General features: G+C 34.2%; 2 protein-coding genes and 1 long non-coding RNA gene across 5 annotated transcripts; 2 read left to right on the top strand and 1 right to left on the bottom strand.

The window, feature by feature from the left end:
- The first annotated feature begins 2,334 nt into the window (after positions 1–2,334).
- LOC121749401 (protein FAR1-RELATED SEQUENCE 5-like) lies at positions 2,335–4,558 on the top strand. Its single transcript, XM_042143973.1, has 4 exons — positions 2,335–2,344; positions 2,773–2,942; positions 3,026–3,534; positions 3,661–4,558. Exons 1-4 carry the CDS (start codon positions 2,335–2,337, stop codon positions 4,556–4,558), a joined length of 1,587 nt encoding a protein of 528 aa, XP_041999907.1.
- Positions 4,559–9,162: 4,604 nt separating this feature from the next.
- On the top strand, positions 9,163–16,354 carry LOC121746866. Of its 2 annotated transcripts, XR_006039081.1 has the most exons (4): positions 9,163–9,616; positions 9,699–9,766; positions 9,835–9,882; positions 16,017–16,354. It is a non-coding gene; the product is annotated as an uncharacterized LOC121746866 (long non-coding RNA). The 2 variants fall into 2 exon arrangements; XR_006039080.1 differs by lacking the exon at positions 16,017–16,354 and having other exon boundaries at positions 9,169–9,616; positions 9,835–10,214.
- A 1,050-nt stretch (positions 16,355–17,404) lies between these two features.
- Positions 17,405–22,748, bottom strand: LOC121746865. 2 transcript variants are annotated; one of them, XM_042140814.1, is made up of 3 exons: positions 20,842–21,595; positions 19,091–19,293; positions 17,405–17,541 (listed from the first exon to the last, which is right to left on the bottom strand). In XM_042140814.1, the coding sequence occupies exons 1-3, from the start codon at positions 20,956–20,958 to the stop codon at positions 17,487–17,489; spliced, it is 375 nt and encodes a 124-aa protein (XP_041996748.1). In that variant the 5' UTR covers positions 20,959–21,595; the 3' UTR covers positions 17,405–17,486. The 2 variants fall into 2 exon arrangements, with proteins under 2 accessions (XP_041996748.1, XP_041996749.1); XM_042140815.1 differs by lacking the exon at positions 17,405–17,541 and adding an exon at positions 22,594–22,748 and having other exon boundaries at positions 18,929–19,293; positions 20,842–21,044.
- Between the last annotated feature and the right edge of the window lie 601 nt (positions 22,749–23,349).

Genomic DNA, 23,349 nt, shown 5'->3' with positions numbered 1-23,349 from the left:
ACACTTATACATTACAGTTCACACATCGTGCATTATATAATCCATAACATGCATTACCTACTTCAATTTGGTGCATTATGTGTATCGGCTTAAACTACTACCTTAGCGACGCTGATAACTAAACCATAGAAGAAGGACTGATACTCGTGTACTTTAGTTACGGTTGCGTTGCTTGAACCATACTACACCCTAGCCCAAAGGATTGCTAAACCCTTGGGGAATGAGTGAAACGTGCCCCAAACAAGCAAACAGTGCCAATCTTAAACTATTCGTGAAATTGTATAATATAAACAAACAAAACGGTTCAGAAAACATATACATTGCAGTTCAAAAATCGTCCATTATACAGTCAATAACATGCATTACCTAGTACAATTTGGTGCATTATGTGTATCGGCTTAAACTACTACCCTAGCGACGCTGATAACTAAACCATAGAAGAAGGACTGATACTCGTGTACTTTAGTTACGGTTGCGTTGCTTAAACCCTAGCCCCAAAGATTTCTAAACCTTTGGGGAATGATTGAAACGTGCCCCAAACAAGCAAACAGTGCTAATCTTAAACTATTCATGAAATTGTATAACATAAACAAACAAAACGGCTCAGAACACTTATACATTACAGTTCACACATTGTGCATAATATAATCCATAACATGCATTACCTAGTACAATTTGGTGGATTATGTGTATCGGCTTAAACTACTACCCTAGCGACGCTGATAATTAAACCATAGAAGAAGGACTGATACTCGTGTAATTTATTTACGGTTGCGTTGCTTAAACCATTCTACACCCTAGCCCCAAAGATTTCTAAACCCTTGGGGAATGATTGAAACGTGCCCCAAACAAGCAAAAAGTGTCAATCTTAAACTGTTCATGAAATTGTATAACATAAACAAACAAAACGGCTCAGAACACTTATACATTACTGTTCACACATCGTGCATTATATAATCCATAACATGCATTACCTACTACAATTTGGTGCATTATGTGTATCGGCTTAAACTACTACCCTAGCGACGCTGATAACTAAACCATAGAAGAAGGACTGATACTCGTGTACTTTAGTTACGGTTGCGTTGCTTGAACCATACTACACCCTAGCCCAAAGGATTGCTAAACCCTTGGGGAATGAGTGAAACGTGCCCCAAACAAGCAAACAGTGCCAATCTTAAACTATTCGTGAAATTGTATAACATAAACAAACAAAATGGCTCAGAACACTTATACATTACAGTTCACACATCGTGCATTAAAGAACCCATAACATGCATTACGTAGTACAATTTGGTGCATTATGTGTATCGGCTTCCTCTATGGTACACTAAATAATTTAAGCATTGCAGCGTGGAATGGGGAGAGCGAAAGAGTTTAGCGATGGAGTAGTGAGAGAAACACGTTTGGTGGGTGTGATTTTATAAGATAACCGTCAAGATCTTCAAAGGAGAAAAACATGGAAGTTACCATAACAAACAATTTAGTGATTCCCTCTTTTATCCTTTTCGGTTTTTTAGTGTATTTAATTTAATTGTAAAAGCCAATAATTTAGGCCCTAGGATCTTGGAAATAAACGGCTGAGATGAAGAAGGAGATTTGAGAAAATATGGAAAAAGGATATGAATCGTCCCTATATATATATATATATATATATATATATATATATATATATAAGGATGTGATCATATGATAACCCATATTTATGGTGATAACCTAATAACCTATCATTCTATGGATGAAATATATCATTTTATAAAATAGAATATCGTTTTATGGATTAAAAGTATCATTCTATGCATACTGAAAAAATATCATTATATAGTGTATAAATATCATTTTTAGTAAAAAATGATATTTTTGACCCATAAAATGATAGGTTATTAGGTTATCACCAAAAATATGGTTATCATTTTAACGCACCCCTATATATATATATATATGGATGTATTCATATCATTTTTCTATGTTTTGTTCAATCATCCAACTAAATCTCATCCATTCAATTTCAAGAGCTGATGGCTGAAAATAATGTCACATGTATTTAATTTACTTGATTAAATAAATCGAAAAGGGTCTTTTTGGTATACACAATTGAGGTGGTTATGGTAAGTTGCTTGATTTTCTCCATCAAAAGATTGCAGCAGTTTTTTTCTGGAATTACACGATTCTTTCTTCTCTCTCCAAACTTTCATACTTTCTTCTCCGTTGAAGCAGTCGTCGTTGAAGACAAACGTTGTTGATGTCATTCTCTCAAAAATTTATTCGATTTTTTTCCTCCTACAAAATCGTTTGTGTTGGAGCAGTCGTTCATTGTTTTCGTTTTCTGCAACAATGGAAGAAGGTAATTTAATTTGTTCCTTTGTTGATTATTAAACTGATTTGTTCACTTAAAAACCGTTGGTGGAGTAATTGTTCATTGCAATAAGGTTTTCTGAGCCTTTTTGTTTATATGTGTTATACAATTTCAGGGTTTAGTTTAAGATTGGTCGTGTTTGATTGTTCGGCACACGTTTCATGTATTTCCCAAGGGTTTAGCAATCCTTGGGGCTAGGGTGTAGTATGTAGTAAGTAACAAAACCGTCGCCAAAGTCCACGAGTTTCAGACATTCCTCTAGGGTTTAGATATCAGCTCGGCTAGGGAGTAGTTTTAACTGATAAATATAATGTACAAAGATTTCTGTGTAATGGATGTTATTGACTCAGTAATGGACGATGTAAGAACTGTAATGTATACGTTTGCTGAGCCGTTTTTTTTGTGATTTTATACAGTGTTGGTTGTACTTGAATGTTCTCTAGAATTGAAGCCCGTCATCGGTCAGAAGTTCCAATCCCTAGATTTTGTTTTCACATTTTACGATGTTTATGCCCACGCTGTTGGTTTTGATACCCGCAAACAAGGAATAAGGAAGACGGGCGGTGTTACTACTTGGTATTATGTTGTATGCAATAGGGAATGCAGCAAGAAGTCGAACGAGGATGACCAATTGAATGCACGTTTTGGTTTTCTATGAAATGCAGACAGTTATCCAAGCGTTGTGGTTGTAAAGCGAGTATATCGCTCAAGTTCTTCTCCGAAGGAGGACTTCCAGGTTATATTATTCAGGAGTTCAACGAGGTTCATAACCATTATATGGTTGAGGTTGAGCATCAGAATTTTATGGCACTTAATCGAAAGTTGGATGATGTACACCATAAATTCATTCTTGACTGTTCCAAGGCTAATATACGCCCCACACTTACCTTTAAGGTGTTGAAGGAAATTCTCGGTGGGTTTGAACTTGTCGATTGCACTGTAGGGGATATAAGGAACGCTTCTCGAGATATCAAAGCATACGCACATGGGTTCGACGTGCAAATGGTGTGGGATGATATGGCTAAGAAGAAGGAAATGTCCGATGCGTTCACATATCACTATGAAGTCAACGCTAGTAACCAGTTGGTTGCTCTCTTTTGGTGCGATGGTTTGATGAAAAGGAATTATCATATGTTTGGTGATATTGATGGGTTTGACTCTACGTATAACACAAACAGGTATACATTATTCTGTTATTAACCCACTACTTATAGTTACATTACAACGCACTGTCTCTGCATTACAACGCATGTCCTATACATTATTCGTAGCTAATGATACATTACTTTTCTTGTTATACATAGGTATTGTATGATCTTCACACCTTTCACGGGAAAGGACAATTGTGGAAGACCTGTAACCTTCACCGTTGAATTGGTGTGCAATGAGAAAACAGGGGCATTTGCTTGGTTGTTCAAACATTTCGTTGAATGCATGGGTGTTGTACCCAAAATGACCGTAACAGATAAAGACCTGGGAATGAGATCAGCTATTGAAGAGGTTCTTGTTGGCACTCGACACCGATGGTGTATGTGGCATATAATGCATAAGTTGGCCACCAAGGTTCCAAACAGGTTGCTGAGGGACGAAGATTTCAAGAAAGAATTCAATGCCTGTGTTTGGTCGGACCTGCTTGAACCCAACGAATTTGAAGAGGAGTGGAATGGAGTGGTGGAACGTCATGGGCTGCAAGAAGTTGACTGGTTCAACACATTGTACGACTATAGGCAATTCTGGATATCAGCGTACTTCAGAGATTTTCCACTGGGTTCGAAGATTAGGACTATGTCCATATTTGAATCGGAGAACAGCTTCTACAAATTTTTTTTGAAGCCCCGAGCCAACATTGCCGAATTCTACTTGAATTTCAACAATGCCGTTGAATTCCAGCGGAACGCTAGAACAAAGTTGGACTACCACGATGCAACTGTCCTGCCTATATTGGCCACTACCTTGCCATTCGAGAAACATGCTTTGACGCTGTACACCGATAGTATGTTCAAGAAAATACAAGAAGAAGTTGTTGAGGGTAATGACAGATGCCGCGTGCTTGGTTTTTCATCTACAGATATAGTTGACACCTACAAGCTTGGGGACAGCAATCGCAATTCGCATTTTGTGAGACACGATAAGACTGATGACTCATACTCGTGCAAATGCATAAGTTTAAAAAAAGTTAGAAAACAAAATAAAACACGATAAAGTGTTGGGTTGCTTCCCAGCAAGCGCTTGTTTTATGTATTTAGCTTGACATCTCTTTCTTACTCAAGGTGGTCTTGTGGAAGTGCATGTGTGTTCTTGAATTTTTCCAATCACCACTCCCATTATTCCTTCAATCTTTTTCATCCACCATTCAGCCATGTCTAAATGTTGTCCCACCAGAGTTGTTAGCAACTTTGCTTTGCTCTTTTTCTTAGCCCTTCTCTTTTTCTTCGGTGGTTCCTGCATTGAAGTACAGTTATTAGAAACATTCAATTCAAGCACATCGTGGTTAACATTTAAAACTACTAGTGAAGGGTCAGAGTTTATTGGATTTGTAATCCTTGACTGATGTAGTCTCTGATCCTCTTTCCAGATCCTTTCTTCTTGCATCTTTTCATGTCCGATCATAACCTTTTGAATGCGGCAAATGTATTTTTCCTCTTTCTCACTTATTGGAATCTCTTCTTGCACTCTATCAATTACTTCTTTACACATGTCTAAAAAGGGTTTCCCAAGGATAAGTGGAACACTCTTGTCAGCCTGCATGTTAACCACCAAAAAATCTATAGGAAAAAATAAAATTATCAACTCTTACCAAGACATCTTCAACTATACCAACTGCATGTACAATTGTTTCATCCCCCATTTTCAACTTGATTGTTGATGGTTTTAGATTCCCTATGTTAAACTGTACAAAAACAGACAAAGACATTAAATTAACGTTCTCACGTAAATCACACAAAGCCTTACCTGTCTGTTGGTGCTTCCCCAAGTGTACACCATATGATGAACTGCTCTTTATACTTTTGTTTGACAACCCGATGGTTTAAAATGATGTCCCCAATATTAGCTGACAATTGGATTTCTTCAAGATCATTCAAGTTTCTTTTCTTATCAACCTTATCCTTCAGCATGTTAGCATAATTGGGAACATGTTGTAGAGCTGCTGCTAACTAGGAATTACTGTGTGCCCTGCAAAACACATCAAATGATTTTTTAAACCACTTATTCAGCTTCGGCTTTTTCTGTGAAGATAATGGAATCTGTGGTTGTAGAGAAGTCAAGATTTGGGTAGCTTTCAGGCTCTCTTCTTTATTTGGTTCAACACTTTGGGCTATGGGTTATCCCTTTTGCTGAAACTGCATGCTTGCCATGTTGGAAATTTTCTCAATTTAGGTGTTCATGGACAAAACGGTGGAGCTCATGATAGCAACTGTAGCCTGCAACCTGTTAATCTGTTTGGTGTTCTCCATAGAATATGCCAATAGATCATCAATGATCTGCTTTTTGGGCTCATCGATCTTCTAGCGTTCAACTGGAAATCCTAAACATGGTTGCAAAGCATTGTTAGAATTGTAATATGAAAAATGAGGATGATTACCAAAATGAAAACAACTATTGTCCCCCTGTTTAGGATGATAATCAATGGAAACCCCATTCTGGCTATGTTGAATTTGGCATGGCTGAAGTAAGATTCCTAAACGTGTAACCATGTTGAGAAGCTTTGTTTGTAAGGAGAGTATTATGGCTTCAAGCTTCTCAATTTGGATTTCTATCTGATTGATCCTTCGCTCGTCCTTCATCCTATCCAACATGAATTCGATTATTAGCAGCTCCCTTTTGCTAATTTCCTCTTCTGCACCTACATTTGATTTGCAAAAATCACTATTATTGTTTGGAAATTCGGAGGATAAAAATAATCAGAACAATTATTATAATTATGTCCTTTCTGACTAGGGCCATAATATTCATTGAATCCTTGATGGCTATAGTGCATGTCCTCCATATTAGAAGGTTCACTTTCTCTCTCCTTGATAACCCGATCTTCTCGATCCTCATTCTCATTGCTGCCAATTCCTCCATTCCTAATCAAACAAAATAAACTATAAAAAGGAAACAAAAAAATTAAAATTAAAACAAAAAAGAAAAATTAAAATTAAAATGACTAAAATAAAATAAAATAAAGCACTAAAATCCAAACTAGTATTATCCTCCTTTCCATGATATCGATCTATGCGTAAAAGTATTCCCCGGCAACGACGCCAAAAACTTGATGCACTTTTTATTAGCACTAAAAATACCTGCAAGTATACAGGGTAAATCTAGTATAGCTAAAGGTCAGTACCAGATATCGAACATAGCGAATAAATTTACACTGTCTACCACATACTCAGTTTCATATACAATTTGGACACACAGTTGAGATTTGATTAAACTAAGAAAAACAGTAAATAAAAGCAAGTAAAGAAAGCAATTAAATGAAAATAGTAAAACAGTTTCGCAGTTTGCAGTTAACTTGGTTTGAGAAAGCAGATGAGACAAGGGAATCCTAGGGTAGTGATTTCATCAACACATTGGTAATTCTAATTATTTAGTTCTATGTTCATCCGACTCAAGCTCTACAAGGAGTTATTCCTATCGTGTATCAACACTCATGTCACAAATATTGCATTGACACATAAAATATAAACCACTCAAAGTCATCACCGATAACAGATTAACAATAGTCAAAGTAACAACCAAGCAGTTAAATATAAACCAAGGAATAATTAGAGTAAAACGAGTTCTGAACATTAAACAAAACAAAAAGAACTACACAGAATCAATTACTTTCATCACCTAGGATTCTATAAATTTAGCTATCCATAGACAAATAATCTAAATAAATATAAGCAAAATACGACATGTTCAATCTAACAAAAACTAGATAAAACCTGGAAGAATTAATCTTCCTTGATTTCCCTTGAATTCTATGCTCCTTGTAGAAGATGGAGGAATTTATGTGTAAGGTAGAGGATGGAATTAAGGCTCTAAGAGTGGTGAATAATATCAATTAGGTTATGGGGTATTTATAGGCTTGAAAAAGGTTTGGAGAAGGTAAATTTCGTGCCTCATAGGTTAACGAAAAGATTTGGCTTCACAAGGTAATATCTTATCTCCTTCCTTGAATTTCCGCCTAAATTCTACACTTGACAGCTTTGCGCGACTTTGGTAAAACGACCATAACTTCTCCACAGAACTCCGATTGAGATGATCAAGGTACCAACACAAAGCTCTTTCAAAGACAAAGAGAATGATATGTAACACATCCGGATCAGACTTCAGAATCGCCGGAAAAACGAATTTGAACAGAGGCTATCATGCACGACCGGGCCCTGCGGGCTGCTGGACAGCTCCAGAACACTAGTGTAGAAAATAGACAGTTGCAATCTTATTTGAACAGAGGCTATCATGCACGACCGGGTCCAGCGGGCCGCTGGGTTGCACTTCAGTTCCAACTTCCAGATTTGACGTTTTTATGCCCTTTTTCAGCTCTATTTTGCACATTTCTCACAAAACACGTCAAAATACCAAAATGTATAAAATATGCAAATAATGCAATTTTGACACCCAAAACTGACCAAATAATGACCTTAAAATAGTGCAAAATCTGAGTATATCATTACCATGGAATCGAGGGAGTAGTATTTTAACAAAATAAAATAAAATAATTATGTGAGTGCGACATGCAGCGGGAGTTGCTCCATTTGTTGTGGTCGGGGTTGAGTTCAGCAAGAGAATTGTGGAACAAAGAAATTGCAAGGTGTGTAGAGGCTCTGGCCTTGATTGAGGTACAAGTATTATTCGATGCCCTGCGTGCGGTATGAATTTATTATTCATGGATATTGATTGCTTTTAGATGTAGTTTCCAAATATTATTAAATAGAGAATGTTAATACAATTGCTGGTGCAGGTGGATTTCTGCCATGGCAATCCTGGAAGAGATTCTTTACTGGTTAAATGTTATAATTTCCTGAGACAATACCTTTGTATCCTCGTAAGTGTTATGACATTAAGGATTCTTGTACTAGTTCCCAACTCATCATCTAACAATTTTGGTAGTGAAGCTCATATTTCATTAACTCATTTCAACTCACATTTCATTATAAAACTAATAAAATAAATATAGGATCACTTTCCATTACATTTCTTAAACATGTATTCGATAAAATTTAAGGGACAGAGAGAGTAGTAGTCATTGTTGATGTTCATCAAGATTCCAATTAAAAATCAAACAAGAGATTAATGTTGCATTATGTAACAATCCATCGAGGACCACTATTTTCTTCATTACTGTAATGTTCCACTTTTTGAACCCTAATTTTTTTTTATTTAATGCTTTTAATGTCATGAATGAAATGACAAGTGAAATGGTTATTTGATATTTTTGTGACCTAATTTTTATTTGGTGTTTTCACTTTACGTTGACTAAATTAATTTCATTTATTCCATAACGTCGTATTGAATAATTGGTGCTTGGTGAATTTATTCGAATGATTCGAATACTTACCAAGGCACTAGATAACTTGTTTTACGAGTTTGAAATTGAAATGGTGAAATCATAAGTTGAATTTAATAATCAATTTCCTTGAGAATTATTTATTGGACTCAATTTTGTGTTGGGTATGATAAATTAAATAAATAATAGAAGTCTGTGAAATACAAATTACGTGTTGTACTACACAATTTAAATAAAATATAAAGGCATCTTGAGCCAAAATTTATTTAATTAAATCATACACTACCTAAATCCTTTTGCGGGAGACCAAAGACTCTTTTCAAAAGGAACTGCACCAGAATCAAATCTCTTTCCCTCTTCACGCGATTTGTTGTAATCTCTTTATTATGCAAATCAAATTCCAAATTAGTTCTGCAATTGTCGGTCATATACATAACTCAAACTTTAATCCCATTTATTTCCCATGCCAATCAATTCACGACCATTTCTTTTATTCTCACTCCTACAACGTAAATCTTTCCCAAATTATGCAATTACTAAACACGGTATATGAATCTCAATTTATTTTACCCAATTTATTCTCCAATCAAACCTAATCTTTTTCCCTAAAGTATGCACTTACCAAACACGGTATATCAAACCCAATTTATTCTGCTTCATTCCTCTACTACCCTAATCACTCTCCCAGCCGCCGCATACAACACACACTCCACTATTTAAAACTCTCAACACACTCCCAATTGAGGAAGAAGACGGTACCATTCCTACTCTCAACTAAGGTAATCCATAATCTGTCGCCCGAATCCTATCGATTAATCCTTTCAACGATTTTGTACTTATAAACTTCTAATTCTACACAAGCTGCAATCTCTCAAGTTCAAAGATCAGAACCGAACTCAAGCTCCTGTTTCAATCCAATCAATCAAATTGTACGCGCTAAATCTGTCTCATCTCTATTATACAAGTTTTGAAATCAACTCATTGTAACCTCTGTCAGAAACCGAGAACCAAATTCAAGAGGGGAACTATTGCCTATTCATTCAAGGTATACTCTGCTCCCACCCACCAATTTCATACTGTTGTTCTGTATTAAATTGACGTCTTTGCCAATTAAATCAGATATTTGAGTCTTTTAATGAAGCAAATTATCTTAGAAGCTATTAGGAGTTGTTGCCTTAAAGGAGACTTCGGTTCAGTTCTAGGTAGCAATCTACAAATTATATGCTTTGAGAGAAGATATGGTTTTACATTTGTGATAGCTTAGTAACTATAGAGACCGTAATTCAAGGAAGTTGATTAGCTTTTGATTGTGGTTCCTAAAACTTTGCATTCCTTGAGCATGCTCTATATTATTTATTTTTATATTTATTTTTATTATTTGTTTATTTCTTTCTATTTAGTTTAATTAATCAAACCAAAAGTCTCTTGCTCTTGTCTCTAAATAATATATGAAGCTTAGTATAAAATAGACAGTTGCAATCTTATTTCATGTGTCCGATATCCCGATTTTGACCTTTAGCTATACTAAATCTACCTTACCTTGTATACTTTCATTTAAAATAAGATAAATTGCAATAAAAATAATAAAAATCTTGTAAAATCATGTACAAAAATAATATATATATAGAGGTGTGATCAAATACAAACTCTCAAAATACAAACTATGTCACCGGAGTGTACAAATTCTGTCACCGGAGTGTACAAATTATGTCAACGGACTGTACAAATTCTGTCACCGGGGGTCGATGTCAACGGAATGTACAAATTATGTCACCGGGGGATGTACGGAGTGTACAAATTCTGTCGACGGGGGTGTCCAAATTCTGATTTTTCGATGTCAAAATGTTGACATTAGAAAAATCTCTTATATTAACCGTTGATTAATTGTATTAAGTGAGTATGATAAAAGTTTGTATAGTTTGTATTTTATCACACCCCTATATATATATATATATATATATATATATATATATATATATATATATATATATATATATATATAGGATTATGTTAAGATGATAACCTTTTTAAAGTGACAATGTACTACCAATCTCGTGCTGCCATGTGGCACGTTATCCAGCAATATTAAAGACATATCCAACAATATTCATTTAGTATGCGTTTACAGATTGCATGATAGTAATAGATGGATTGTTGTGTAGATTGTTGAGTATTGTTGTATAGGCATAGAATATTTCAGTTGCAGTATATATATAGACAGATTGCTTTTTTTATACCGTTATTTTGCTGTATAGCTAATACAACAATACTCAGCACTCCGCACAGTAATCCATGTAGTACTATCATGCAATCTGTAGAAATCCATCTAAAACGCTTACTATGATATTGCTGTATACGCCCCTAATATTGCTGGATAGCATGCCACATGGAAGCACGAAGTTGGTGGTACGTTGTCAATACAAAATCCTGACCATGAGATTTGACAATCTAATGGTTCATAATTAATACTCCCTCCGTCCCCGATTAGGAGTCGTTGTTTGACTCGGCATGGGTTTTAAGGAAGTGTTTGAATGGTTGGTGTAGTAAATGGAGGTAGGTAGTGGAATGTGGGACCTCTTTGACTTTTGGTGTAATAAATGTAATTTAATCAATTCAATGTTTAATTTAAATTTAATGTTCAATCTACATTTAATGTTTACTGCCAAAAACAATGCAATTAAATTTAATTGTATACTCATTAACCAAATTCAATGTTCACTGCCCCAAAAATGCAAAATTAAAGCTATGCAATGCAAAGAATTCGTACAAGCTGTGATTAAGTAGGCAAGTTGCATATCAATTCAAACTCCTCCCAAAACTTGAGAGGGAAGGCCACTTTCATTTAATGGAGGGAATTCTTACAAGGAGGGAAAAAATACAAGCAAATTCAAAGTGTTCACCAACTCCTATAAATACATTCATTTCTACTCTCCATTTAGTTCCACCAACCAAAAAAAAAAGGAAAAGCTATTGGTTTTGTATTAGACCCTCAGAAAATTTTCATCACCGGGCCTGATGGAGAATGAGGTGGTCAGAGTGTTGGTCACTGATCAGGAGCAGCAAGGGCAGTGGCAGGGGCAAGGTGGATGGCATCGGCCTACATTAGCATTGACTAGCCAACAAAAAAACCTCATTGCGCAGTTTCTTCTACAGCGAAGTACCGATGGAGTGCTGCCAAGAAGTTCTTGTGCAGAGGCTGCCAATAAATTCAACATCCACAAAAGGACAGCAGAGAGAATATGGCACATCAGTAAGCAGCAGATAGACAGAGGGGAACCTGTCATGATGCAAGGCAAAGTAACAGGTTATCAACACAAAGACAAACTCATGTTAGATGAAGACAAGTTTAGAAACCTGTCCATGCTTGAGAGATCAACCATAAGGAAGGTTGCTTCTAAGATGGAAGTAAGCAAGACAACAATTGGTAGATTTCTTAAGAGTAATCAATTGAAACCTCATACAAGTGCTATCAAGCCTACACTTACTGAAACCAACAAAATTGCAAGGATGAAATGGTGTCTTTCTCATATTCAGCCTACAATCGTTGAAGGTAAACTTCTTTACCATTCAATGCACAACATTGTTCATATTGACGAGAAATGGTTCTAAATGACAAAGACATCAGATAGATACTACCTGTTGCCGGATGAAGATGTGTCATACAGGTCCTGTAAGTCCAAGAGATTCATCACTAAAGTGATGTTCATGGCTGCTGTGAGTAGGCCACTTTGTGGGCCTGATGGAGACATCATATTCGATGGTAAAATAGGGTTATTCCCATTTACAGAACAGATACCACAGTCAGGAACAATTCCCACAGCCTCAATATCACATACACATTGACCAATATCGCATAAACAGTCAGGAGCAACTCCCACAGGCTCAAAATATCACATAAACATGGACCAATATCGCATAAACATGGAGCAATGCACATAAGCATGGAGTACATCAGAAATAGGCTACATTTTCCTAATGTCAAAAGCCTCCAAACCCTAAAAAAGGGGGTGGCTCTGAATTAGAAAGAAACTCACAAATCAAAAGATATCCTTCATGCAAGGAAACATGATTAATAGCATAGCTTTTTCATTGTCGGTGTACTCTCTGATTGGCTCCACCGCCGGCTGCATTGCTCCATCTATGCCTTCCCCGATGTCATCCAAACCAATGGAAGGTGCTTCGCTTTCCCCCAAATTAACATAGCCTGAATGCGGCTTGAACTCCGACCAATCAAAGGGGCCAAACGGAGGCTGAGTTTCAGATCCGGCGAAACCCTTAGCCGGATCTTCGGTTTCAGATCCGTCGGTTAATGGGGACGGAGATAGACTGTCAGGAACGTAGAAGCCCTCGGACGGAGGCTGAGTTTCAGATCCATCAAAACCCTTTGTCGCCGCTTCGGTTTCAGATCCGTCGAAGGCTTCCGACGGATCTTCAGTTTCAGATCTGTCAAAACCCTTTGCCGCCGCTTCGGTTTCAGATCTGTCCATGGCGTCCGACGGATCTTCAGTTTCAGATACGTCAAACACCAAATCGGGCCCTTCAACCACGGACCTACGACCAATTGCGTCGTAATCAACCCAGTCCGGCGGTGTTTCAGGGATGACGGTGTCCATTGTTTCGGAGGGAGGCGGAGGGAGACTGAGTGAGGCGGAGAGGGAGAGGAGTAATGAGAGAGATGTTGTCGAGAGTGAGAGTGAGAGTCGAGAGTGAGAGAGTTGAATCGAGAGTGAGAGAGTTGGACTGCAAACCCTAATGTTTGCATTTTCTTTTTTTTTTAGTGTAATTAATGGCATTTTGTGTAAAATTTGCTAAACATAGAGGGTAATTTTGATGTCCAAAAATGGTAAGTGGGAAGAGTGACTCTTATTGGGGGACATCCCGAAAAGGAAATTAGCGACTCTTATTCGGGGACGGAGGGAGTAAAAAATACAGAGGGTCATTGTATAGCAATTTTAGGTCATTTTATAGATTTCGGGTTTGGGGTCATGTTAAGATTATTTTAGCTCATCCTTACTTGTAATGACCTAAAAATATACTAGCAATAACCTAAATATGATCTTCGTATGATTGATTCTGCATTTTTGTATTAAGATTGATTTTTGCATAGATTAAAACCTGGTGTAAGTAATTTATCAAGTTATGCCAACGTTATAATATTAATTGGTTGCAGAACTAAAACAAATATATACTTTGGTTTCAAAATTAGAAACAAATCAATAATTCGAAAATTTCCAAAAAGTTAGAATAAGATAAAAGTTTTACCCTAAAAAAAAATAAGTTTCGTAGAATGAAGTGGAGTGTGCTCAAAATATTTTCCCAAGTTCGACCATCGTGATCGTGAATCCCAAGATCGACCATCGTTGCACAAACAAACCGGGCAACGTTATCCAAATCTGATCAAGGGCTGTGACCGTGAACAATGCCATCACTTCCGACCCCGAGCTAACTTGGCAAATTGTGGTTGGAGCTCTAGGTAACTCTCTATTCTGTTACGTACTCCCTTCCCCTCGTTCCTTGTTAATTGAGACATTTATTTTCGACACGGAGGTTAAGAATAGCTTGTTAAGTTGATGGTAAATTAAGCAAGAGCGATGATTACTTTTGCAAAAAATAGAAAATACTCCATTGTGTTGGAACTTTCCAACACAGAAAAATTTAATAGCATAACTCTATTAAATGTAACGGAGGGATGAGTATTTGAACAAAATAAAATAAAATAATTATGTGGGCGCGGCATGCAGCGGGCGTTGCTCTAGGGTTGAGTTCGGCAAGAGAATTGTGGAATAGAGAAATTGCAAGGTGTGTAGAGGCTTGTTGTGATTTTTAGGGTGTAATTTAAGTTCACAAAACAAGTTTTAATTCCCTAAAAACACTACTTCTGCAAGCATACAGACGTGCAATGTAGTACAAAGGGTATCGAATCCACTGGGAGGAGATTAATTGCTAAAACTATTAAATTTAACTAAAAAGCGATAAATTTGTAGTTTTATAGGTTTGGACAAATGACCCAAGCAAATAGATCAAGAAAGATTAACACAATAAAGGGGAGAACTACTCCTAATTTGGTTAGGGTTGTTTTTTCACATGACTTTTGTTTCCTAATTATTTTTCCAATGCTTTTAGGGATCGTGTTGATTTTACGCTCGCTAGCAGCTGTTCACTGATCGATGAATATTACACCTAGGATAGGCCTGATCACGTCTCCTAGGCTGTACTCACCAACCCCTAACTCCTACAATCGCATAGTAAGCTCAGGATTAGCTTCTAACACAATTCAACCCAAAGGATCCACCATCGGTTTATCACCTAATCGGTTCTAACTCGAAGGTTCCTTATCTTTGTTTGCTCCTTATTCTAAATTAAAGAGACATTAGAATTAAGGCAATTCCCAAATTAAGTTTACATGCTCAACTCAACAAGGATAAGAATAATCACCAAAGATAAGAACTAAAAAGCAAAGAAAATCATAAAAATTCAATTAAAGTTCATGTTCAACAACCTTACTATAAATTAGGAGTAATCCCAAGCTCTAGCCAACCATGGTGGTCACAATAACAAGGAAACAAGCTAAAGATACCATGGAGGACAAGGCTTGGGTGGATGAAGCTTGAATCTTGCTCTCCTTCTTCAAGTGTGGCTTCCAAGCTCCAATTCTCTCTCAAGAATCGTTCCAGCTGCCAAAAGTCGCTTTGGAATTCGTGCCCTAGCTATTTAAATAGTTAGGGCTCGAAAACAGGCCCTGTAACATTTGCCCGGTCAGTCGATATGCAACTTATCTTCTTCTACTGGGCTCCGATTGAGGCGTGCGAGGTATCCACGCGAAGCTCTTTCGAAGGTGAATGCAATGGTGGACTTGTAGAAGCATTTTAAATTAATCTTGAAGGATTGATTACTGATCAGATTTTGACCTTTTTCCTTTCTCCTCTCTCTCTTAAAACTTGATCTTTTGTCCTACAATATATCAAAATAGGTCCATTTTTCACCTTAAAAAGTATGTTAAGATAATGCAATGAAGGACTAAAATTTCATTCACATCAAGGCTCTGGTCTTGGGTTGAGGGACAAGAAGTATTATTTTTGATGCCCTGCTTGTGGTATGAATTTATCATTCATGGACATTGATTGTTTTTTATGTAGTTTTATAATTAAATCGAGAATGTTGATATAATTGGTGGTGCAGGTGGCTTTCTGCCATGGCAATCTGGTAGGAGATTCTTTACTGGTTAAATGTCATGGATTCATGAGACAATACCTTTGTATCTTCATAAGTGTTTTGATATTTACCATGTATAATTGGTAAAGTAAAAGAGAGATAGGAAAGTAAGAGAAAGGGAGGGAAAAAGTAGTGAAATAATAAGTGTTACTAGATTGTGGAGTCCATATCTAGAATGATGTGTAAGATTAGTATTACTCCTATATCCATGTAAATTGATTTTTTTTTTATTCACACCCCGCTAATTAATGTAATTTTTATTTTAATATTATAATTCACTTTCAAACTTTTTATTATCCTGATAATGAAATGATTAATTGAAAATATTTGTGTATATTAATAAAGTTAAATGTGTTAAAAATCATAAAATATAAATAAATTTAATTTAAAAATTATACTAATCTTTATTTTTTTAAAAGTTAATTGTTTGATATATTTCTTTATTCTATATAGAATTTCATTGCGGTATCAGCGTCAGCGGAGCGCTACTAATAACAATAGACAGATGTATATCTAGTCTATAGTGTCATACAGAAGTGGTGAATTATATTTATATAAATTTAAATTTTTATGATAAAATAAGAATAAATATTCAAACATATCATAATGTATATGTTTAAGTATAAAGTAAACTACAAATATGGTCGGACATAAATACATAATTATATTTTTCATAATATTATTCTTCTAAATATTAGTATATAATAAATAATAATGATTTCATCTATTTTTGTTATAATTAACCTTTTTTATAAATCAATTAAACATACTAAAATATCAATAAATTAATTTTAATTAAAATATATAAGTGCAAAAGTTATATACTTATATACTTCATCCGTCCCACAAGAATATGCATTATTTCATTTTTAGTCTGTCCGACAAGAACATTTTTTGGATCTCTTTTTTTATCTTATTAGGGAGACTCATTTTCAACAAACAATACTTTAATTAATTTTTCTTTCTACAATTCTCTTATTTTATCAATTATGCATTAAAATCTGTGTCCAACACAAAGTGCATATGCTTTTTTTTTCATAAAACAAAAATGCTTAAAACATTGAAGAATGATGAACTAAAGAGCAACAACGACAGAAAACCTGTCCCAAACAAGCTGCTCAAGACAAGCTGCCTCAAGACAACAGTGTACTCAAACAGAACGAAACAAAACAAAAAAACAACCAAGGCATAGATGGGCACGGCACAGAACAACACCCAAAGAAGATACCCAAAAAAGTGTATCCAAGTAAACACAAAAAAACAAGGAAGAAGAGGGCAAGCCTTTGAACCTGTATAGTAAGCAACGAGTAAGCAACCAAGGCATAGATGGGCTCCGATTGAGGCGTGCGAGGTATCCACGCGAAGCTCTTTCGAAGGTGAATGCAATGGTGGACTTGTAGAAGCATTTTAAATTAATCTTGAAGGATTGATTACTGATCAGATTTGGACCTTTTTCCTTTCTCCTCTCTCTCTTAAAACTTGATCTTTTGTCCTACAATATATCAAAATAGGTCCATTTTTCACCTTAAAAAGTATGTTAAGATAATGCAATGAAGGACTAAAATTTCATTCACATCAAGGCTCTGGTCTTGGGTTGAGGGACAAGAAGTATTATTTTTGATGCCCTGCTTGTGGTATGAATTTATCATTCATGGACATTGATTGTTTTTTATGTAGTTTTATAATTAAATCGAGAATGTTGATATAATTGGTGGTGCAGGTGGCTTTCTGCCATGGCAATCTGGTAGGAGATTCTTTACTGGTTAAATGTCATGGATTCATGAGACAATACCTTTGTATCTTCATAAGTGTTTTGATATTTACCATGTATAATTGGTAAAGTAAAAGAGAGATAGGAAAGTAAGAGAAAGGGAGGGAAAAAGTAGTGAAATAATAAGTGTTACTAGATTGTGGAGTCCATATCTAGAATGATGTGTAAGATTAGTATTACTCCTATATCCATGTAAATTGATTTTTTTTTTATTCACACCCCGCTAATTAATGTAATTTTTATTTTAATATTATAATTCACTTTCAAACTTTTTATTATCCTGATAATGAAATGATTAATTGAAAATATTTGTGTATATTAATAAAGTTAAATGTGTTAAAAATCATAAAATATAAATAAATTTAATTTAAAAATTATACTAATCTTTATTTTTTTAAAAGTTAATTGTTTGATATATTTCTTTATTCTATATAGAATTTCATTGCGGTATCAGCGTCAGCGGAGCGCTACTAATAACAATAGACAGATGTATATCTAGTCTATAGTGTCATACAGAAGTGGTGAATTATATTTATATAAATTTAAATTTTTATGATAAAATAAGAATAAATATTCAAACATATCATAATGTATATGTTTAAGTATAAAGTAAACTACAAATATGGTCGGACATAAATACATAATTATATTTTTCATAATATTATTCTTCTAAATATTAGTATATAATAAATAATAATGATTTCATCTATTTTTGTTATAATTAACCTTTTTTATAAATCAATTAAACATACTAAAATATCAATAAATTAATTTTAATTAAAATATATAAGTGCAAAAGTTATATACTTATATTCTTCATCCGTCCCACAAGAATATGCATTATTTCATTTTTAGTCTGTCCGACAAGAACATTTTTTGGATCTCTTTTTTTATCTTATTAGGGAGACTCATTTTCAACAAACAATACTTTAATTAATTTTTCTTTCTACAATTCTCTTATTTTATCAATTATGCATTAAAATCTGTGTCCAACACAAAGTGCATATGCTTTTTTTTCATAAAACAAAAATGCTTAAAACATTGAAGAATGATGAACTAAAGAGCAACAACGACAGAAAACCTGTCCCAAACAAGCTGCTCAAGACAAGCTGCCTCAAGACAACAGTGTACTCAAACAGAACGAAACAAAACAAAAAAACAACCAAGGCATAGATGGGCACGGCACAGAACAACACCCAAAGAAGATACCCAAAAAAGTGTATCCAAGTAAACACAAAAAAACAAGGAAGAAGAGGGCAAGCCTTTGAACCTGTATAGTAAGCAACGAGTAAGCAACCAAGGCATAGATGGGCTCCGATTGAGGCGTGCGAGGTATCCACGCGAAGCTCTTTCGAAGGTGAATGCAATGGTGGACTTGTAGAAGCATTTTAAATTAATCTTGAAGGATTGATTACTGATCAGATTTGGACCTTTTTCCTTTCTCCTCTCTCTCTTAAAACTTGATCTTTTGTCCTACAATATATCAAAATAGGTCCATTTTTCACCTTAAAAAGTATGTTAAGATAATGCAATGAAGGACTAAAATTTCATTCACATCAAGGCTCTGGTCTTGGGTTGAGGGACAAGAAGTATTATTTTTGATGCCCTGCTTGTGGTATGAATTTATCATTCATGGACATTGATTGTTTTTTATGTAGTTTTATAATTAAATCGAGAATGTTGATATAATTGGTGGTGCAGGTGGCTTTCTGCCATGGCAATCTGGTAGGAGATTCTTTACTGGTTAAATGTCATGGATTCATGAGACAATACCTTTGTATCTTCATAAGTGTTTTGATATTTACCATGTATAATTGGTAAAGTAAAAGAGAGATAGGAAAGTAAGAGAAAGGGAGGGAAAAAGTAGAGAAATAATAAGTGTTACTAGATTGTGGAGTCCATATCTAGAATGATGTGTAAGATTAGTATTACTCCTATATCCATGTAAATTGATTTTTTTTTATTCACACCCCGCTAATTAATGTAATTTTTATTTTAATATTATAATTCACTTTCAAACTTTTTATTATCCTGATAATGAAATGATTAATTGAAAATATTTGTGGATATTAATAAAGTTAAATGTGTTAAAAATCATAAAATATAAATAAATTTAATTTAAAAATTATACTAATCTTTATTTTTTTAAAAGTTAATTGTTTGATATATTTCTTTATTCTATATAGAATTTCATTGCGGTATCAGCGTCAGCGGAGCGCTACTAATAACAATAGACAGATGTATATCTAGTCTATAGTCTCATACAGAAGTGGTGAATTATATTTATATAAATTTAAATTTTTATGATAAAATAAGAATAAATATTCAAACATATCATAATGTATATGTTTAAGTATAAAGTAAACTACAAATATGGTCTGACATAAATACATAATTATATTTTTCATAATATTATTCTTCTAAATATTAGTATATAATAAATAATAATGATTTCATCTATTTTTGTTATAATTAACCTTTTTTATAAATCAATTAAACATACTAAAATATCAATAAATTAATTTTAATTAAAATATATAAGTGCAAAAGTTATATACTTATATACTTCATCCGTCCCACAAGAATATGCATTATTTCATTTTTAGTCTGTCCGACAAGAACATTTTTTGGATCTCTTTTTTTATCTTATTAGGGAGACTCATTTTCAACAAACAATACTTTAATTAATTTTTCTTTCTACAATTCTCTTATTTTATCAATTATGCATTAAAATCTGTGTCCAACACAAAGTGCATATGCTTTTTTTTCATAAAACAAAAATGCTTAAAACATTGAAGAATGATGAACTAAAGAGCAACAACGACAGAAAACCTGTCCCAAACAAGCTGCTCAAGACAAGCTGCCTCAAGACAACAGTGTACTCAAACAGAACGAAACAAAACAAAAAAACAACCAAGGCATAGATGGGCACGGCACAGAACAACACCCAAAGAAGATACCCAAAAAAGTGTATCCAAGTAAACACAAAAAAACAAGGAAGAAGAGGGCAAGCCTTTGAACCTGTATAGTAAGCAACGAGTAAGCAACCAAGGCATAGATGGGCTCCGATTGAGGCGTGCGAGGTATCCACGCGAAGCTCTTTCGAAGGTGAATGCAATGGTGGACTTGTAGAAGCATTTTAAATTAATCTTGAAGGATTGATTACTGATCAGATTTGGACCTTTTTCCTTTCTCCTCTCTCTCTTAAAACTTGATCTTTTGTCCTACAATATATCAAAATAGGTCCATTTTTCACCTTAAAAAGTATGTTAAGATAATGCAATGAAGGACTAAAATTTCATTCACATCAAGGCTCTGGTCTTGGGTTGAGGGACAAGAAGTATTATTTTTGATGCCCTGCTTGTGGTATGAATTTATCATTCATGGACATTGATTGTTTTTTATGTAGTTTTATAATTAAATCGAGAATGTTGATATAATTGGTGGTGCAGGTGGCTTTCTGCCATGGCAATCTGGTAGGAGATTCTTTACTGGTTAAATGTCATGGATTCATGAGACAATACCTTTGTATCTTCATAAGTGTTTTGATATTTACCATGTATAATTGGTAAAGTAAAAGAGAGATAGGAAAGTAAGAGAAAGGGAGGGAAAAAGTAGTGAAATAATAAGTGTTACTAGATTGTGGAGTCCATATCTAGAATGATGTGTAAGATTAGTATTACTCCTATATCCATGTAAATTGATTTTTTTTTTATTCACACCCCGCTAATTAATGTAATTTTTATTTTAATATTATAATTCACTTTCAAACTTTTTATTATCCTGATAATGAAATGATTAATTGAAAATATTTGTGTATATTAATAAAGTTAAATGTGTTAAAAATCATAAAATATAAATAAATTTAATTTAAAAATTATACTAATCTTTATTTTTTTAAAAGTTAATTGTTTGATATATTTCTTTATTCTATATAGAATTTCATTGCGGTATCAGCGTCAGCGGAGCGCTACTAATAACAATAGACAGATGTATATCTAGTCTATAGTGTCATACAGAAGTGGTGAATTATATTTATATAAATTTAAATTTTTATGATAAAATAAGAATAAATATTCAAACATATCATAATGTATATGTTTAAGTATAAAGTAAACTACAAATATGGTCGGACATAAATACATAATTATATTTTTCATAATATTATTCTTCTAAATATTAGTATATAATAAATAATAATGATTTCATCTATTTTTGTTATAATTAACCTTTTTTATAAATCAATTAAACATACTAAAATATCAATAAATTAATTTTAATTAAAATATATAAGTGCAAAAGTTATATACTTATATACTTCATCCGTCCCACAAGAATATGCATTATTTCATTTTTAGTCTGTCCGACAAGAACATTTTTTGGATCTCTTTTTTTATCTTATTAGGGAGACTCATTTTCAACAAACAATACTTTAATTAATTTTTCTTTCTACAATTCTCTTATTTTATCAATTATGCATTAAAATCTGTGTCCAACACAAAGTGCATATGCTTTTTTTTCATAAAACAAAAATGCTTAAAACATTGAAGAATGATGAACTAAAGAGCAACAACGACAGAAAACCTGTCCCAAACAAGCTGCTCAAGACAAGCTGCCTCAAGACAACAGTGTACTCAAACAGAACGAAACAAAACAAAAAAACAACCAAGGCATAGATGGGCACGGCACAGAACAACACCCAAAGAAGATACCCAAAAAAGTGTATCCAAGTAAACACAAAAAAACAAGGAAGAAGAGGGCAAGCCTTTGAACCTGTATAGTAAGCAACGAGTAAGCAACCAAGGCATAGATGGGCTCCGATTGAGGCGTGCGAGGTATCCACGCGAAGCTCTTTCGAAGGTGAATGCAATGGTGGACTTGTAGAAGCATTTTAAATTAATCTTGAAGGATTGATTACTGATCAGATTTGGACCTTTTTCCTTTCTCCTCTCTCTCTCTTAAAACTTGATCTTTTGTCCTACAATATATCAAAATAGGTCCATTTTTCACCTTAAAAAGTATGTTAAGATAATGCAATGAAGGACTAAAATTTCATTCACATCAAGGCTCTGGTCTTGGGTTGAGGGACAAGAAGTATTATTTTTGATGCCCTGCTTGTGGTATGAATTTATCATTCATGGACATTGATTGTTTTTTATGTAGTTTTATAATTAAATCGAGAATGTTGATATAATTGGTGGTGCAGGTGGCTTTCTGCCATGGCAATCTGGTAGGAGATTCTTTACTGGTTAAATGTCATGGATTCATGAGACAATACCTTTGTATCTTCATAAGTGTTTTGATATTTACCATGTATAATTGGTAAAGTAAAAGAGAGATAGGAAAGTAAGAGAAAGAGAGGGAAAAAGTAGAGAAATAATAAGTGTTACTAGATTGTGGAGTCCATATCTAGAATGATGTGTAAGATTAGTATTACTCCTATATCCATGTAAATTGATTTTTTTTTATTCACACCCCGCTAATTAATGTAATTTTTATTTTAATATTATAATTCACTTTCAAACTTTT

This window comes from Salvia splendens, chromosome 9, assembly GCF_004379255.2.
Source record: "Salvia splendens isolate huo1 chromosome 9, SspV2, whole genome shotgun sequence".
In the NCBI taxonomy this organism is placed as follows: domain Eukaryota; kingdom Viridiplantae; phylum Streptophyta; class Magnoliopsida; order Lamiales; family Lamiaceae; genus Salvia; species Salvia splendens.
The sequence above is the reverse complement of the archived record's forward strand: the minus strand, read 5'-3'. Positions and strand labels throughout refer to the sequence as shown.

What these genes read in the sequence shown, in the direction of transcription:
- LOC121749401 (XM_042143973.1), top strand. An exon ending in TTACTACTTGGTATTATGTT is followed by an intron (nt 2,943 to 3,025) that starts GTATGCAATAGG and finishes AAATGCAGACAG; the next exon opens with TTATCCAAGCGTTGTGGTTG. An exon ending in TCTACGTATAACACAAACAG is followed by an intron (nt 3,535 to 3,660) that starts GTATACATTATT and finishes TGTTATACATAG; the next exon opens with GTATTGTATGATCTTCACAC.
- LOC121746865 (XM_042140815.1), bottom strand. Translation starts at nt 22,710, where the DNA reads ATGCTTCTACAAGTCCACCATTGCATTCACCTTCGAAAGAGCTTCGCG. An exon ending in ACTCGTTGCTTACTATACAG is followed by an intron (nt 21,045 to 22,593) that starts GTTCAAAGGCTT and finishes GATATATTGTAG; the next exon opens with GACAAAAGATCAAGTTTTAA. An exon ending in ACTCGTTGCTTACTATACAG is followed by an intron (nt 19,294 to 20,841) that starts GTTCAAAGGCTT and finishes GATATATTGTAG; the next exon opens with GACAAAAGATCAAGTTTTAA.